This window comes from Zerene cesonia, chromosome 29 (genome assembly GCF_012273895.1).
Source record: "Zerene cesonia ecotype Mississippi chromosome 29, Zerene_cesonia_1.1, whole genome shotgun sequence".
Lineage (NCBI taxonomy): Eukaryota > Metazoa > Arthropoda > Insecta > Lepidoptera > Pieridae > Zerene > Zerene cesonia.
Genome location: NC_052130.1, coordinates 5,177,227 through 5,195,474, shown reverse-complemented (window position 1 = coordinate 5,195,474; position 18,248 = coordinate 5,177,227). Strand labels below are relative to the sequence as shown.

General features: G+C 33.1%; 1 protein-coding gene across 1 annotated transcript; it reads right to left on the bottom strand.

Annotated features, from left to right (window-relative positions):
* Window positions 1–2,049: 2,049 nt before the first annotated feature.
* LOC119837960 lies at window positions 2,050–15,810 on the bottom strand. The gene is made up of 5 exons (XM_038363756.1): window positions 15,570–15,810; window positions 13,863–14,648; window positions 11,241–11,376; window positions 3,645–3,853; window positions 2,050–2,575 (listed from the first exon to the last, which is right to left on the bottom strand). The coding sequence occupies exons 1-5, from the start codon at window positions 15,681–15,683 to the stop codon at window positions 2,303–2,305; spliced, it is 1,518 nt and encodes a 505-aa protein (XP_038219684.1). The 5' UTR covers window positions 15,684–15,810; the 3' UTR covers window positions 2,050–2,302.
* Window positions 15,811–18,248: the final 2,438 nt, after the last annotated feature.

Here is an 18,248-nt window from a genome sequence, read left to right as displayed (position 1 = left end):
AGATGTAGGTGGCATACGCAAGAAGATCCCCAGTGGACCGATTTCGGCGGAACCCGTATTGGCGGTCACTGAGTAAGTTTATTACAATGATGTGCGGATTTTTTAAAATGTCCTCGTTTGAATATAGTTGTGACATAGTTTCTTAACATAACGTTTTGACATTATGATTCAAAGAAGGATGAAAAGGCTATATGCAGATTAATTCTGCAGGATTAATGTTAATAAATTTAGTAATAAATTACGTAGTTAAAAAAAACTAAAAAAGAACCAATCAAATTGTCTCCACTCTTTTAATACAAGCCATTTATTTTAGACAATACAACTTAATTAATTGTTTGATCACCATTGACCTGTACCCTAGATTTGATAGTAAGTGATCAGCACCGCCCATAAACATTTGCAGAGGTTTAAATGGGTAAGGGATAGGAAAAGATTCACGGGAATAAAGGAATAGGTTCAATGGATGAGGATGAAAATGCAAACTTCTGGCATTTTATCTTAATTTTAACCTTATTATGTTGCTTATTCATAGGTCGATTAGGCCATTATCTTTAAAATCCGCTTTAAACAACAAAATAAATAAAAACTATGTTAATGTTAGGTTCTTAGCAAATCGTGGAATTTTAACTTTGCCTAACATATTCTAGTAGGCGCTTTTAAATTGGGAAAATTAATTCACTAGAGGAGAATTTTAGCGCTTTTTAATAAATCCATGAGTTAGGAAAAGGAAACGTCACCACCACAGTATATGCTACTAAATAAAACACACCAAAATAAAGCTTCAAAGTGAAAGCAATGGCAGAATCATTATCTACAGGCATCTACGCTAAATTAGCAATTAAAGTTAGGTCTTCAAACTTAGTTGAAAGGAACGAGGCTAATTGCCTTGTTGGGGGCATGCCTCGGATTGTCGGCTTATAATCTCTAATTGCCTTAATTCATACACCAATAAAATATATAGTGTGAGATATTTTATAAAGTGGTTGCTTATAGTAGTAATTTATCACAAAACTTTTGATCCCATTAGAATTATTTTAGAAGTACATTACATGGGTAAATATTTACCATTTACTATAGCAAGAAACTCGGAAGCTGCTCTTTGAAAATCACGACAATTTTACATAATGCATATAATGATAATGCCAAAGAATTGTCTTGTCTCTTCTTAAACGATAACATTGATTTGCATCATCTATGTATTCATTAATATTATAAGGAGGTTCTCTGAACTAAAACATTTAAATAAAAATATCAAAATCTTTATTTAAATTCAAATATAGCACTACTAAACAATTGAATACTATGAGAAATTCTATTGTAGAAACGTATACGTGTACTTACTAATGTTATGAGAGTAATAAACGTGTAATAATTAACTGTTTGATTGTTATGTGTTTACATATAAAACATCGAATTTGGAAGAAATTTGGAACAAAAATACATTAAAAATGGAGAACTGGATTAGCGCCTTATTAATTACTAACTGCGCCCCGCGGTTTCACCCAAGTAAGTGCGTATTCCGTAGGAACACCGGGATAAAAAGTTGCCTATATGTTATTCCAGTTGTCCAGATATCTACGTACCAAATTTCATTGCAACCAGTTCAGTACTTTTTGCGTGAAAGAGCAAGAAACACACACACATCCTTACAAACTTTCGCATTTGTCATATTAGTAGGATGTCATTTTATTGAGCAACTTGAAACTGTCCGTAACCTCACTTATTTCCCTTTCAATATTACAAGTGCGGTAACAATTTGTCAGCCTCTTCTTTACGTCTAAACGACTAAACCGATTTAAATGAGTTTTGGTACAAAAATAGTTTGGGGTCTGAAACAGGAGATAGGATAGTTTTTTTTTATTAGAATTTTATAATACTTGAAGTCTAATCAATATTTCATGCAAAAAAACACCAACAGAACTGTGTATCGGAGTATTATTAAAATCACAATATATAAATCAATATAATTTTACAATATGGCAACGATTTCCCAAATTTAATTTACAAAGACCTTTTTTGGTTTCCTGCAATAATGAGTAAATAAAAAACTGTATTGATTTAACTCAAGTTTTGACACGATCAACGACTCATTGCAAAAGCCCTTTAATCTACTTTTCCACATTTCTCAAACATATACAAACATACATGTTTTGTAATTGACAATTAACATCACGCAATACATCATACTTATTTCAATTTACAGTTCAAGTAGCTACTCCATTATTATAAAAGAACTAGCAGATTATTTACCATTCATAACTTTGTAATCCGGCAATACTTATTTCGGGCTATAACAAATAAATTAAACACTTCTACAGCCAACGATCGGTATGTTCTTGGGCGTCGCGTAATACTGAGGGCTTTCGTTGAGTGTTGTTGCGCCGATCAAATCGCCAGCAGCGACAAGCAACAAGCGGCGCTTCTTGTGGTGTTGCAGCAACGAGGCAACAGTTGCGAAACTCCTCTCACCGCGGCGAGCGAAGCCGAGGGCCAACCGACCATCCGGACGCCTTCTAACTCCAACGTTATGAACTGCGTTATTGCAGGCTACGCTTAGCGTATATGCATGGTTTGGCTGGAAAAATATATTTGTATCTGTTAATAAAAAGACAGAAAAGTTTTTTATGACATAGTCGGCAATGGAGGTCGCCTGATGGTATGCGCTACCACCGCCCATGAACATTAGGAGAGTTATAGTCTTAAAACTGAAGACAATTGTTCGTTATAAGTGGATTATATTTTTATTAATCTAGGCCATTTCTCTTCATAGAATAAATGGTGTACCATATCTGTTACAACTCCTAAGGGCTCGTTTTTACACATTAATAAATTTCAATATTTTTACTTGTAGATATTATGTATAGCTAATTTTATTGTATTTTTATAATAAATAATATTTGCTTAAACTTTTTAGACTTGTAATTTAAACGTTAATTCGTGTATAAAAAATAGCGGACATTGTTTAGTTTCCAATAATAAGGTATCGTGATATAAATAAACTCGTACATAATTATTTCAGTATCTTGATCGTAAAAGGAAATGTATTTGAAAACGAAAATACGAATCATATCAAGATTTCTCACGAAATAACGTTGCCCATTAGCTATTTTGGTTCAGGAATATATTGTATTAAAAGTTATTATTGAAGTGATACTGTATCCAAAGTACACTGGAAAAATTTGTCTATAGTTTAATGAAAACTTGCATTTTTATAACTAGCATATGATTTCAGTCGCGAACACGCAGTCATAAGCATGTTTTCATAAAGCTTATGCGTTATTCTAATACTTAAGTTATGCCACTGGTAAGTATTGTCAAAGAGTATCAGTGGTTGTCACGTGAAATAGTAGCAAATTCATACATTCCAACAAACTTTCGAGTTTATAATATTTAAATAGAACTAGTACTAAATCTGGGACCAAATAACCAAATGAACAATCGATTGAAAACCCACGCAGTTATAAAAAAAGAGAAAACCAAAAACATTCAATCGAATTGAAGCGCATCATTTTTCCGAAACGTCTGAAAACACATTTGCACAATAGGCGATCCTACATATACCAAATATTAGATTGGCTACATTACTAACAGAAACAATCATACATTACCCCTTCTATCCTATTTCCTTAAATCACTGCACTCACCTGACTCGATGGCCGTAAAATAAACGTCCCATCCGGTTGGCCCAGCAATAAATTCTCAGCCTCCTGTCTATCAATATTCATGTAAAACGACTCGTTTTCCACTGGCACAGGAAGCGGCCGCGACGCCATGTTGGGTTTTCGTTCCCATTTTGACTCGTCACAAGATGGCTCCACTTCCGACTCGTCTGACTGCGCCACGTCGCTCGTTTCTGGAATTATAATATGTGCTTTTAATTAAGGTGTGAACTGTGAAGGGCTCATAATTCCTTAATTATTTAACAAAATTATTATTAAGTTCAAAAGTTAATGTGCAATTCAAAGATGTTCGTTTTTATAAATTACTAACTGCTTTCCTCTGGATACAATTGCAAATGGAAACAAATTCGTCATCTCAATGGACCCCATTCAGCGGATCTTGCGTTACACATGGTATAACTAACAAGAATTAATTTTCATTGCAGTAAGTAATACATGTAAGAAATATAATTCAGAGGCTCCCATACATACAAAATAGGAAGCCGAATTCTCAATTTTCAGAACATTACACAATTTGAGATCTCGTAACAGCTATCGAAGCTTAGTTAAGTTTGCTTTGCTGCAAGCTGCAAAAGGTTATAACTGAAGAACCACATGCTACAAAATGTTTAGGTTCTTTACCGAATACTGTGTAATGAAAGGAAAATTATTTTTTGGCAAATAATAAATTACAAAAACAAGCAAAACGCAGTCCTATCATGAGGTAGCAACTCTATCTCGCTAGTAACCCATAAAGTGGAAGGAAAGATCGTGGGTGAGCAAAAGCAAGTGAAAACAAAGTAATTCTAACTGAATAAATATTTATTCACAAATGAAATCTAGTCTATTTTGAATAATTAATTGGAGCGTGCAAAAGCTCAGTTTCCTCCATTGGTTTCTTATGAATATGACTTTATATTTTAACAATATATATACTGAGTGTACCCAAGGCGTTGTGTTATGATCTCTATTTTTTTTAGTTCTACATTATGAATGTTGGCAGGTTTCACAAACTAAAGAATGCTATCCCTTATAAACGCGAAAATGAATCTGGACTGCATCTCTTCCACGCCTAAACTACTGAATCGATTTGGATAAAATATGGTACTAAGATAGTTCGGGACCTGAGAAAAAATATAAACTGATACATAACAATAGAAAGCCACGTTATCTGTACATGTCAAATGCTATATTATTTTATGTATTAATAGACATCCCTACGAAAAGTGCTATAATAGGTATCAGTTTTAGGAAAAAAGGCGCGAGCCGCCGAGACCGCGCCTGGAATAGTACCATGCTTAAAAATTACATTAACTACTAATGTATATATATGTTCCTAATATTAGCCTATACCATATATATATACTATACACTATAGCCATTGGCCTTAATTACAGTTCAATTGAATGCTCATTGGACTGGGAAATTGTAATGACTAAAAGTGGGTTCAGATATCAACGATCTTATTGAATGTTAAAGACGATAAAGTATGATTAAATTAGCATACAATTACGATTTATTATGATACTCATGTAAATCATTAACATTGATTGCATACAAGCTTTCCGCCAGCTTCTTCAGCCGCTTAATCAAAAGAAAAGATATATATAATTTCCGTGCGTTTTCCGGAATCAAAACTGGTATGTATCCTTTCAGGTTTCAACCTTTCTCCATTCCAAAATTCTTCCAAATCAGTTCAGTGGAAGTGGAATATTAATACATAAATTTAATAGAAATGTAAACCGATCAAATTGTAATATAAGTTAACGAGGGAATTAATATTATTTCCATTTATTCTGCTAATTGAGCTGTTCAAGCATTATTTTCTTTTGTATTTTGTATTATATATATTTGAAATCATCAAAAAATCGCAGAGCGATAACAAGTTAATAATGTGTCTATTTTTTATGTTTTAACGGGTTACAGGAGTGAATCAAATTATTTATTTACACAAATTGCGTTAAAAATAAACAACAGTGGAAGGTAAAACAAAAGCATTTACACAGACCATCGGGGAACCTATTAAAATGAACGTCATAGCCTCTCCTATCTGTGAGAAAGCAACGTAGAAAATTTCGTCTAAGTACAAAAATTTTAGATACCCCACGCCAAACCCACACTTGGCAATGGCCTGACCCCTCATGAGTGCCGTGGCCAGCAGTGACAAGACATAGGCTGATAAAGCACTTACCTGCAATAACATCAGTAGTACAGTGTAGGGCTTTATAAAATACATCCAAAACTGCATTGCCTCCACGCGCTGCGAGGTTATACGCTAGCGGTACGCTTAACTTCAACCACCAGCACATTTTTGTACGATGCACTACATTTTAACTAATTATATTTCACTCAAGACAGTTTTTTTCGCATATTTTAGTGGAACAAACATAAATATCCATCAGATACACAACTATTTCGTTTCACAACAAAATACCTATTTATTATTACGACCTATAACTATTTCATTCACTCTCAAAACTTTGCAAATCTGCGCTTTAAAAAGTTTAACTATCGTTTCTTTTATAATTTTGAATATACATATTAAAAGATTGATATACTCTTCAAATTATTCGCATGTAACATTGTGTTTCGGTATATAAGAGAGTATGAGAAGTTGCGTCTTTTTTAACACGATTTTTATTAGTTTCACCTATACTATAAGCGACTCGAGATGTTATTCAATCTTTGTAAATTTATCAAGGATCGGTGAGAATACAACAATGAATTGAGTTGATCTTATTATACTGAATCGGATCGCCAGGATTCAATAACTTTTATTTCTTTTTTATTTATTAACACTTTATTGTACAATGCACATACAGTTAACAAAAACCAATAAACAATATCTATTGTACAATTTGGCTGCCTTATCGCTTAGAAGTGATTTCATCCAGGCATAGGAATAGGATATAAAGTGAAGTCCCGTGTCCCCTACTGGGGTATGGGGCAGATGATGTATCCGTTCACTGTATCCGTTCACATCCGTTTCACTGATCGATTTTCTTTTGGGACAAGTTGGTGATCAGCCTTCTGTGTCCTGCCAGACCGATACATTTTTTTTTTGTGCCTCCCCACCGGGAATTGAACCCAGGACCCCTCGGTTCCACGCTCACGCGTTAACCACTGTACCAAGGAGGCGGTCGAGGAATAGGATATAGGAAATATAAAATTTGAAAAGGTAGAAAGTGTATAAATACATACAATAAAGTATACCAATATATAGATAAGAAATTAATACATATAGGAACAAGGATAGTATAAATATGCAGTAAAGAGAGATAAATAATGTCCTACCAAAAGCCAGTAACACAATTTAAAGCGTGTTTTATATGATTATATTATCATTTTAATAATCAATAACTCTAATAAAGAGGTGTGAACTATCCGAGCTCGTCAATTAGCAAAAAGTCAGACAGGCTGACTCATAATGACGCATCGGGCGTCTAATAAATATTAATTTAGTTACATTCGACACGCTCCAGTCGTTACAGAAATGCCTTATTCCAAGATTACGTGATGCTTTGGAGTGTATGAAATGTATTTCTGAAGGAATTTGTAATCGAGATCGGTCTAGCAGTTTTTGTGTAAATGAAAACATACATACATAAACAGAAAGGCTTCCTCTTTATAATATTACAACGAATTAAACCATTGTCATATCATTTTACCATAACACTGCACTTAGTATAAAATAATTTCATTATCACATAAAAAGGGCACTGTAATTTGTATTGTTTGTTTTAACTGTTGCAAAAACATTTTAAAATAACTCATTGAATTATTCACATTTGAAAGTTTAAGAAAAACATTGTTTTCTGAACGTATAATGTATGAAGACTGAAAGTTATCATGCTTCCCACTATTAGTTTTTTAATTCAATAAAAAGATAACACTGAAATATATAGGGCTGTCATAGATTTATCGATTTAAATACAAACTGTATATCCTTCCTACTAATTCCTACTTCCTATTATCCTACTAATATTATAAATGCGAAAATTTGTAAGGATGTGTGTGTTTGTTGCTCTTTCACGACTACTGAACCGATTGCAATGAAATTTGGTACGTAGACAGTTGGACAACAAGAATAACATACAGGCAACTTTTACTTTTACGAGGGTGAAACCGCAGGGCGCTGCTAGTAAGAATATAAATTGCAAGAAATCCATTCTAAAACCTTATCAGCTATAAGTTCAAGAATAAAATTGTATATTACATACATAGCATTAGTTAGCATATTGCCAACATTATATTAAAAGTGAATAATAAAAAACAAATTAGAATTGGCTGAAATATAGACTTAAAAAGATCTGTATTTCAGATTTTTTTTTATATAAATTGGTAATTATTCTTTTCTAATATTCTAACTAATACATGAATATTTCATAAATCCATCGATATCGATAAAGATATTCTCTCATCTCTATACACATGTTCCCCATGTGACACACGTTCGGCAAAAAAACAAAGAATCCTGAGAAAGTTTAAACTGCATGTAACCAATCTATCACTTTTTTATTATTGTTTTTTTAAATTCATCTTTTATCATTTGTTTAACTATACCATTTCCTTCCGAACTAGTTTTTTTTATTTATTAATTTTTATTTTTATTCACCGGTGAGTTTCACAGAATAATCCATGGTTGAATTATTTTTAATATGATCAGAATTTCTTATTATTTACAACAGCTACTGGTACAGCATACCTACATAGCAATGCCCCGTAGTTTCACTCACGTTATATATCTCAATATATATAAATCTCGTGTCACAATGTTTGTCCTCAATGGACTCCTAAACCACTTAACCGATTATAATAAAATTCGCACACCATGTGCAGTTCGATCCAACTTGAGAGATAGGATAGTTTATATTATTTCAATAACGATAAAAGGCTACCCGGGCGGAGCCGGGGCGTGCAGCTAATGATGTTATATAGCTTATATATTAGTATAGATAACAAGTATTATAAAAATGTTTTATTTATTCAGTCATTTTATGTCAAAACCGTTAAGGGAGCCGCTGGACTCAGGCCGCTGGTGATCGGTCGTTTTAGAAATCTTTGGGGGAGGCCTATGTCCAACAGTGGACGTCTTCAACAACAACAACAACAACATTTTATGTCAAATTTATGTCACAGCGGGCAATTGAGCTGGAGGTAAGCAATCACCACGGCCCATGAAATTTCGCATAAGTAATTCCTGTGTGAATGCGCTGCCTGCTTTTCAGGGGTAAAGGGCTGGGAAGGGTGAGCAATAGAAACGGGGTCTCCGGCTCCCGGTGTTACTATTTCTGACCGGTCTTCTGTGAGGTTGTGGTGCTTCCCCGGAGCGAGCTTGCCCAAATGTGTCCAAGCGTGTGGCTCCCACATTAAACAATATTTTATTAACATACAATTCTTATAACACACTACGTTTTACTCGCGACTTCACACGCGTTAAATTCGGAGTAGTAAATATATGTTATCACACATATAAACCTTCCATTTGAATCACTCTATCTATTAAAAAAAACGGCATCAAAATCCGTGTAGGTTTAAAGATTTAAGCATACATAGGAGCATAGGGACAGACAGAGAAAGCGACTTTGTTTTAAACTATGCAGTGATTTCAGATATCATAATAAACCAATCCTGCTTCAATTAAAAGTCCAAAATTATCTCCTTTATAACATACTAGCTGCGCCCCGCGGTTTCACCCGCGTAAGTCCGTATCCCGTAGGAATATCGGGATAAAAAGTTACCTATATGTTATTCCAGTTGTCCAGCTATCTAGGTACCAAATTTCATTACAATTGGTTCAGCAGTTTTTCCGTGAAAGAGCAACAAACGCACACACATCCTTACAAACTTTCGCATTTATACTATTAGTAGGAAATAGGAAGAATAGAATCACGTTTTTAAATATTCATTATCAATTAGTGAAAAGTAATTTGGAAGTATAAAACAATGGAAAGTAATTACTGCGTGTATGTCAATCACAATTTAACTTGAAACTCATTGGATTTGCTCATTTTATCGTACATATTGATGTCCATCACACCGAAATATCAAAACACGCCTCTTAATAAATTATATTAAAGTTCTTATGAACTGTTACACGTATTAGCTATTCTTGCCTAATTATTATGCTAACTTAGTGAAAAGATATTGTAGTCCTTATCTATAAACATTGATTATTAGTACAGTATTAGGAGAAATAATCTAATGCTATATTATAAACGAGAAAGTTTGTAAGAAAGCATGGATGTTTACCAAACCCTTTTAACCTTTCAAACAGCTTATCATATTCGTATGAATTGTGGTACATAGATAGATTGTAGTCTGGAATAGCACATAGACTAATCGATTATCATGCAAGTGATGCCACGGATTGGAGCTAGTAATATATTATACAGGTATTAGTAAGGATATTTTCTACATTTATCTAATAATTTTGTTTTTATATTTATATAATAATGGATAGAATTTTAAGGTTTGATAACTAGATAAGGTTAGTCAATGAATGTCTTACAACGTTCACAAACAGTCTTCAAGCAATATTATTGATCAGTAGTTTAACAAATGTTTTCTATGAATGCGAGTACATATCGGTGTAAGAGCCGGTGGTCCTCCGTCCAAAATCTCCGAATCGAATTATCCTATACGTCCGTTCTTTATCTGCCACGTTATATGATAATTAGCGTATACGTAATAGCTTCAATTTCGGCTATCAATGAAACACGTTGTCGGTAATTCGGTTGCGAAATAGCTGAATGCTTTATTGTACTATTCGTTATAGAGTACTAGCTGTAGCCTGTGGTAACTCGTGTGATACCTGTGTTGAGAGTAGCCTATGTGATAATCCAGATTATAATCTATCTCGGTACGATATTTCATACAGATTCGATAAGCTGTTTTCGCGTAAATGAGTAACAAACTTCCATGCATCCATACTTACAAACTTTCGCATTTATAATATTAGTAGAATTCAGTTTTAGCGTCTGTTTTTGTTTTTAATTATATCATTCTGTTCATATTTATAATAATAGAATGTAATATGGCTTGTAACTATCTCGAAATTAAATCATATGAAGATATTTTATTAAATTTATTTGGTTTCATAGCTTATTTATTTTAACGGACTGTTTTACGATATTAATTTCCAAAACATATCAGAAAACCCTTTGCTATATCGTCGTCATCAGCCCATATATGTTCCCACTGCTGGGACACAGGCCTCCTATGAGGGTTCAGGCCATAATCCACCACGCTGGCCAAGTGCGGGTTGGCAGATGTCACATGTCGTCGAACTTTTGATTCTTGGACATGCCGGTTTCCTCACGATGTTTTCCTTCACCGTTTTAAGCAGTGGTCATGCTATCCACATGTGCAGATAAATTGAAAAATCAATTTATTTCCTGCACGCTCGCCCGGTCTCGAACCCCGACTTATCGATTTTGAAGTCCGAGGTTCTCACCACTGAGCCACCACTGCTTTCTGCTTTTGCTATATAATCTGTTATAAATATAAAACCAGTATATAGATATACAAAACCATTTCTCTTCCCTCCCACAAACTCACAAAAATAAAACACATACATACCTCGTCTACCAAACCGCGTCTCCAAGTAGTTCATGATGAAACCCAGTAGCGATTCTTCTCTCTGCTTCAAGCAAACATCACAATAGTCTTTTTCCACGCTCACTGGTACTAAATAATCTTCAACTGCAAGGTTCGCCTAGAAGATGAAATTACCCTTACATCTTAACTTCAATCATAGGACGAAAAAATAGGTTAACTGCGAGTTGGACTTGCAGCTGAGTCGTACAATAAGTGAAACTACCAAAAAATTGGTCATCCATCCAAATTTTGACCGTGCCAATCGTGGCTTAACCTGTATTATTTATTAATCGCAGTTATGGTGGCAACAGCAATACATAATCTGTAAGATTCAACTGTCTAACAATCACGGTTCATAAGATACAGCCTAGGGACAAACGGATGGACAAACAGGTGGACAGACAGCGAAGACCCAGCGAAGATCCCCACTTTACCCAATGGATACGGAACCCTAATTAAAGTGAATAGTTAAGAGTTCAGTTCTAGAATATAGAACAAAGAATGAGCCCAGAGATTCCCTCACGTTATATAATTCGTAGTCAATCAGATTGTAGTAAGATAACTATTTTTCACCGTACCTATACATGACAGAAAAAGTAATGTATCTTAATATTTGAGTTTTACAATATGAAAAATATATGTCTTAGTAGCTATCTAAAAATAGACTCACATGAACATTCGATACAATTTGTGTCGATTTATTACTAACGCTATCTGCAAGAAATCTAAAGATATATGGAATTTTCACGTAAATAAAATATTTGTAAGTATAATTCGAATTTTAGAAAGGAGTTTTTTCATCGCTTAATATGTCTCCCTTTCCTCTATCACAACATGGTATTATATTATCTGTGATAACAACTTAAATAGCGCGAAAATCACGTACGAAGAGTACGTCTCTAGTAAACAATCAATGCCGATCCAAAAACATTTCAAACATCCATTTAAAAGTGTTCAATGCCTTAATCTCTAGGATGTATCAAGAGATAATACAAAATTATAATACATTATCACGTAGGTATATGAGCAAAGCAAAAGACGAAATTAATTAAACGCGTAATTAGGGAGATCAAAGTGAGTCACATGGCCCGAGCCAGGTTAAGGGGATTTAACAAGTTTAATTGGCAACACTGGGAGTTTACGTCTTGTTATTAATTTTGGATAAAGGTGTTCTTGTTTCATTTGATTTCCGAAAAGTGTTAATAACCTGTTTCGTTAGAATCGTTGATTACACAATATGGGGAGAATGGCTTAATCTGGGCAAATTTAAAACGGACGTTACTTTATAACAAAGCTAGCTGTGCCCTGCAGTTTCACCCGCGTAAGTCCGTATCCCGTAGGAATAACAGGATAAAAAGCCTTTGCCTATATCTTATTTCAGTTGTTCAGCTATCTACGTACCAAATTTCATTGCAATCGGTTCAGTAGTTTTTGCGTGAAAGATCAACAAACACACACATCCTTACAAACTTTCGCATTTATAATATTAGTAAGAAGTAGAATAGGATAAGAAAATGCTGTTGGTTGTTGCTTTGTTGAGCTGATATTTGCGTTCATGTTAATTAGGCGCTTTGACTCAAATGTCAATTTATACTATTAATAACTAGCAGTTCGCTCCGGCTTCGCCCGTGGTACATATATAGCCTATGTCACTCAGCAAAGTTGCCGCTTTCTAATGGTGAAAGAATTTTTAAAGTACAAATTCTTCTTTATAATATTTGTTAATAATAAACTGGTTAAGACATAAAAGGGTTATCGTGTACCTAACCAAGAAAAGTCAGTTCATTACAAATCTGTATCTCGCATCACTAGAGGACTATTATGATATTGGAACGTATTCTGAATGTAAACAAGCTGATATGTCACGTCTAGATGATTATTTGTGCAACCACTTGCATTATACATATATTCAAATACGCTAGCGAGATACTTTTCATAAAACATTGCTAGTTTAAGACACCGAAGAAATAGTATTTTCTTGTGTTTGATTTTACGCGAGTATTATACATTTAGAAATTAAAAACTTTGAAACGGATTTTAAACGCGTTTTAATTTCATTTCAGTCTCCCCGTGACCACGCTCGTTTTAAAGTGTTAACGTCGGATTAATAATATAATGAATAAATCGCGTTTAAAATCCGTTAAAAAGTTTTTAATTTCTAAACACCGAAGAAATTTTAGCATTTTTATTTTCACCAATCCGCTAACTACAACTCTTTAATATATTGTTCTATCCAAACTACCATTTATAGTAGATGTTTTATCTAGAATTAAAATTTATTTGTTTTATAGGTCTATATGATTATACTACAAACATTATTAACGCGAAAGTTTGTAAGAATACACGGATGTATGTTTGTTACGCTTTCATGCAAACACGACTGATAGGATCTGTATAAATTTTGGTACAAAGATAGATTATAGTCTGGTTAAAATAAAAAATATCCGGGCACTACGCAAGCAACGCAACATATGAATAAGTCATGACCACACGAACTTATAAATAATGTAACAAATTCTGGCTAAAAATAACTTTTTAAGAGCTTATTTTAAGTCTACGTGTATCTTAAATATAAGAAATTTGAGATGAAACAAATGAACATACCTGATTTTTGGTACAAACTTCCTTTTGTACGTGTACCGAATCATACATGTCTGTCATAGTATCACTATTCTCATAAATGTTAATATCGCTTTCAATCTTTTTGTCCTTTTCAATATTATCAACCTCATCAGCCTTTTTAAAAAAGGGGAATTTGAACGATTGAAATAATTCCTGAATTTTCACCATACACGGTTTGACCGTTTGATTAGTTGTTGTTTTATCTGGCTCCACTTGGTTGTAACATAAATCTTCATACAAATGATCGTCTGAAAATTTCTCGTTCATCTCTTCTGGTGTAGGCAAGGACTTGTATTTAGATCTCGAATCTAGCTTTTTATTTTTCTGCGCAGAGTTATTCGTCTTAACCGAATAGTAGCCTCGATCGCAATTTTCGACCTTCGTGAAGCGCGATTTAAGATCGAAGATTGGATAATCATATGAACTGAGTCTAAAGAATTTCTTTGTCTTCTTCGTGCCATCCATTGGCACATAGGAGGTCGTTTTTTCCCTTTTGTTCCTGTACAAAAAACTCTTTGGTGCTACAATCCTTTTTAAAATATCCTCAACGCTAGTGAAATTACTCGCTTCTTGCTGACTTAACTTCCTTACGCTCACTGTTTGATACTGGCTGTCGCTACGTAGATTGGTCTCTTTGATTATAATATCCTCATTTGTTAGACATTTTGTATATTTATTCGGATCTTTTTTGACATTCTCAATGAATGACATAAAATTCTTGGCATTGGCTTTTGGACGCCATAGCTTTACCATCCCCTCTGTGATTTCCTGAAACGGATAAAATTACGACCTTAACTGTCGAAACTTTATTCGATAAGTTTGCGACGAAATTTATAGTGTTGTGGAAGACATAAAATAACCCTAATAACGAAAATCTGATAACCCTAATGGATTTGCTTATTAATGTTGGGAATACGAATTAGTAAATGCCGTATTATTTCTATTTTTATCTAGTTTTATCACTTTAGTTATTATTAGTTTTAATTTCCTCATAATCTCTTATATACTTCCATAAGCGTAGATTGTAAAAAATTTGCATACTAAATATCTGCCATTGTTTAATATCGCGTTTTCTGCAAGGTCACAAACACACAATGAACAAATGTACTGATCACTTTACTAATAGATAACCTTATACTAAAGAAATAGTACGTAAATTATTACAACAATTCAGAATTTCAATAGATTCACTTTTCGATTTGGGTCAGTGCATTTAACACCATCATTTTTTGTTCCATTTCTTCACCAGGGATTTAACCTAGTGCCTCTAGATAGAATCACCAAGGAAGTTAACTAAATTAATAAACTATTCTTAATACTTGTTATCGTTTATATCTGGGAAACTCCTAATTCCCTTTTATACCAAAAATTATATTAATTATCATTTACTTACTATATATAGTGAATATTATTAAAGCTAAACTTCATATGAGAATTATCGCAATTACAAACGCGAAATCATTATCTAATAGAAAAAACAAGATAAGGAATCGAATATAAATTATTTGTAATGTATCTAATACCTGTGTTTAATTACTATTAGAAATTTGAACAAGAATGTCACTTTAATCGATAATTAATATAAATACATATATATAAAAAATCTAAAACGATGTATCACTGTATATTGTCGTAATATGTTTAATTTAATTAACCGCACCAGATTCCTATATACGAAAGCCAACTCACCAACAATTTTCTCCCATCCACATTTTTTTCCTTCACAAAATCAACAAACTCATCCTTATCCCAAATCTGTAATATTTTAACGACATCACTCACACTTAACTTTTCCACCAACATTATTTGTATACAACAGAATATTTATAAAAATACCCTAGAATTATTATAGCAAAAACTGCATTTTTTATTTTATTATTGAAGAAGACGCGAGCAAGCAAACGACCACAGAGTGACTAATATGTAAACATACTATACGCGACTTGTGTAGTTAATTTGAATTACTGGTGACTCGTTCACATACTGTGGTTCAGTGGACTTTAAAATCGTATGTCATAAAGGGTGTATATTACTATAACCCGCGGTGTCACTCGCATTCCCGGGTAAAAAGTAGCTAAAGTGCTTATCCAGACTATAATCTATTTGTGTACCATATACAGATACGATAAGCTGTTTTCCCGTGAAAGATTAACAAACATCAATTCATCCATCCATATTACAAACTTCGCGTTTATAATAGAAGGATCGCGTTTAATAGAACGGTAAAATTAAAAAAGTAAGATAGAACGTAAGATACGTATAGAGGACTATACATATAAAATTCTCCTATTTCCTTGATGACGAAATATATATGAAAACAATTGACAAAGTTATAAAATCCCACTTTTTACGAGCAGCGCGAAACCGCTTAGGTGATGATCTTTAATTAAAAAAGCTTTCTTTAAAGCAAAGAAACATTATGTTATTGATGCTAGAACGTTAACTTTTTAGCTGCTTAGACATATAGTAACTCAATGAGTAAATTTATATCACTCGTTCAAACAAACAAACTCACCAGCTTTACATGCTGATGAGTGTGTTTGTTTGAACACGCTAAGCTCGGAAACTATTGGACCAATTTCAAAAAAAACTTTCACCATTGGATGTGTATTTGAACTCTGAGTTCTATAGGCTATATATGTATCACGGACGAAACCGGGATAGAACGCTAGTAAAATTATATAAGCCCACGATTGGATGAAAACTTCTGTATCTACATTATTATAAAAATATTTTATTTCATATTACTATTAAGGTGTTCTCAAATGAATTAGCAAACCTATTATAGTTATTGACGTCAAAGCTGTTTAGTATCTCGCGAGTGTGATTTTAAAATAAATATTTGTATTTAAGTTATCGGGATGTGTCGGACAAACATTACCTAGTAATTTGTCACAATTGTATAACATAGATTATTTCATATTTTTGTTAGAAATAGCCGAATTTGTAAAAATGTTTTTAACAAAAAAGTCGTTTCTTCAACATAATAAATGAAAATTTTAAACCCCTAACCCCTATTTTGTCTTATCGGTAATCTTGAATTATATATGTAATATGCATTTTACATTTTTACGTATTTAAGAAGCTGTGAAAAAAAAATATTGACATTATGTGGCAGCTAAGAACCAGAAGGATACTGGCTTTCAAATGAAAGAACCGCATCCCAATTGATTCATCCGTTCGAAAGATACCATTGTCGATATCATCGACAACGTCACAGACATACATCGGTATCAAACTTATATAAACCGGAGGCATTCTCCGTTTTTGCCTCGAGGGTTTAAAAAGTGCACATAATGCTGAGAAATGTTTTAGTTTGATAACGTCATATTTTATTATTTCTAAACTAAGGTCGATAACAGTTTTTCACGAAAAAGTTGGCTACATACAAATCGAGTCTATAAATTATCTTCGTGCCAAAAAATCATTGAAAAATCTATTAGTTAAACATCTATAATATATAAATTATCAGTGAAATAAAATAAATACTCCATATTCCAAATTAATTTCTGGAAACTGAGTTAAATGCTTATCAAACGCAAACAACCAAAAGACGGCAGTTTAATTAACTTGCTTGCTTTGTGCTCTTTCATGGTTATTTTTAGACTTTATACTGATAAATATCGATTTTATACTAACATCAAAAAGATCCGTTTGTTTAAATTAATAAAGAGTGGTTTTAGGCTTTAAATAAATTGAAAAACAATTACATATATATGAGAATAATTCAATAATGTTAATGTGGGTCAGTGAACAATTCTTACACATATGAGCAAACTTTGGTATCGGCTATAATCAGATTTTAGATGAATTAAAACATTCGTTTGTAAAATTATTCTATAATTGTTACTTGCAGCCCTCCGTAATACAAAGAGTCTTACTGCAACCTTCTATTTTGTACACGAATCCCATTATTTTAAGATATACAAATTACGTGTCACTTTTTTGTCCGTGATGGATTCCTTACCTATTCAACCGATATGAATCAAATTTACACACCATGTGCATTTTGATCCAACTTAAGATAGGACAGTTTATATGATTTCAATTTCGATGAATGTAGATAAAACCTTGGAGAAGGACACGTGGTACTTCTTAGTGAATACAAAACTTTGAGGATAAAATTTCCTGGAAGGATTTCTGCCTGTGAATGTTCCATCAAAATATTTATTTCGTAGAGAGAGATAGGTCCACAGTCTGAGTAAAATATATTGATTGCTAAGCTTATTATGAAATATTTTAAATGTCTCTAAATAAAAGTATTAGTTACTATTTGAACAGGGTTTTCCTAGAATCAATTCGAAATAAAACGAGCGCGATTTCATAATCCAAACATAATCGAGACGAATTCTGTTTAACATTCAGTAT

Coding starts and splice junctions, on each gene's coding strand:
- LOC119837960 (XM_038363756.1), bottom strand. CDS start 15,683: ATGTTGGTGGAAAAGTTAAGTGTGAGTGATGTCGTTAAAATATTACAG. Junction 14,649..15,569: donor TGGATGGGAGAAAATTGTTG/GTGAGTTGGCTT, acceptor TATCCGTTTCAG/GAAATCACAGAGGGGATGGT. Junction 3,854..11,240: donor GACGCGGTTTGGTAGACGAG/GTATGTATGTGT, acceptor TTATAATTCCAG/AAACGAGCGACGTGGCGCAG.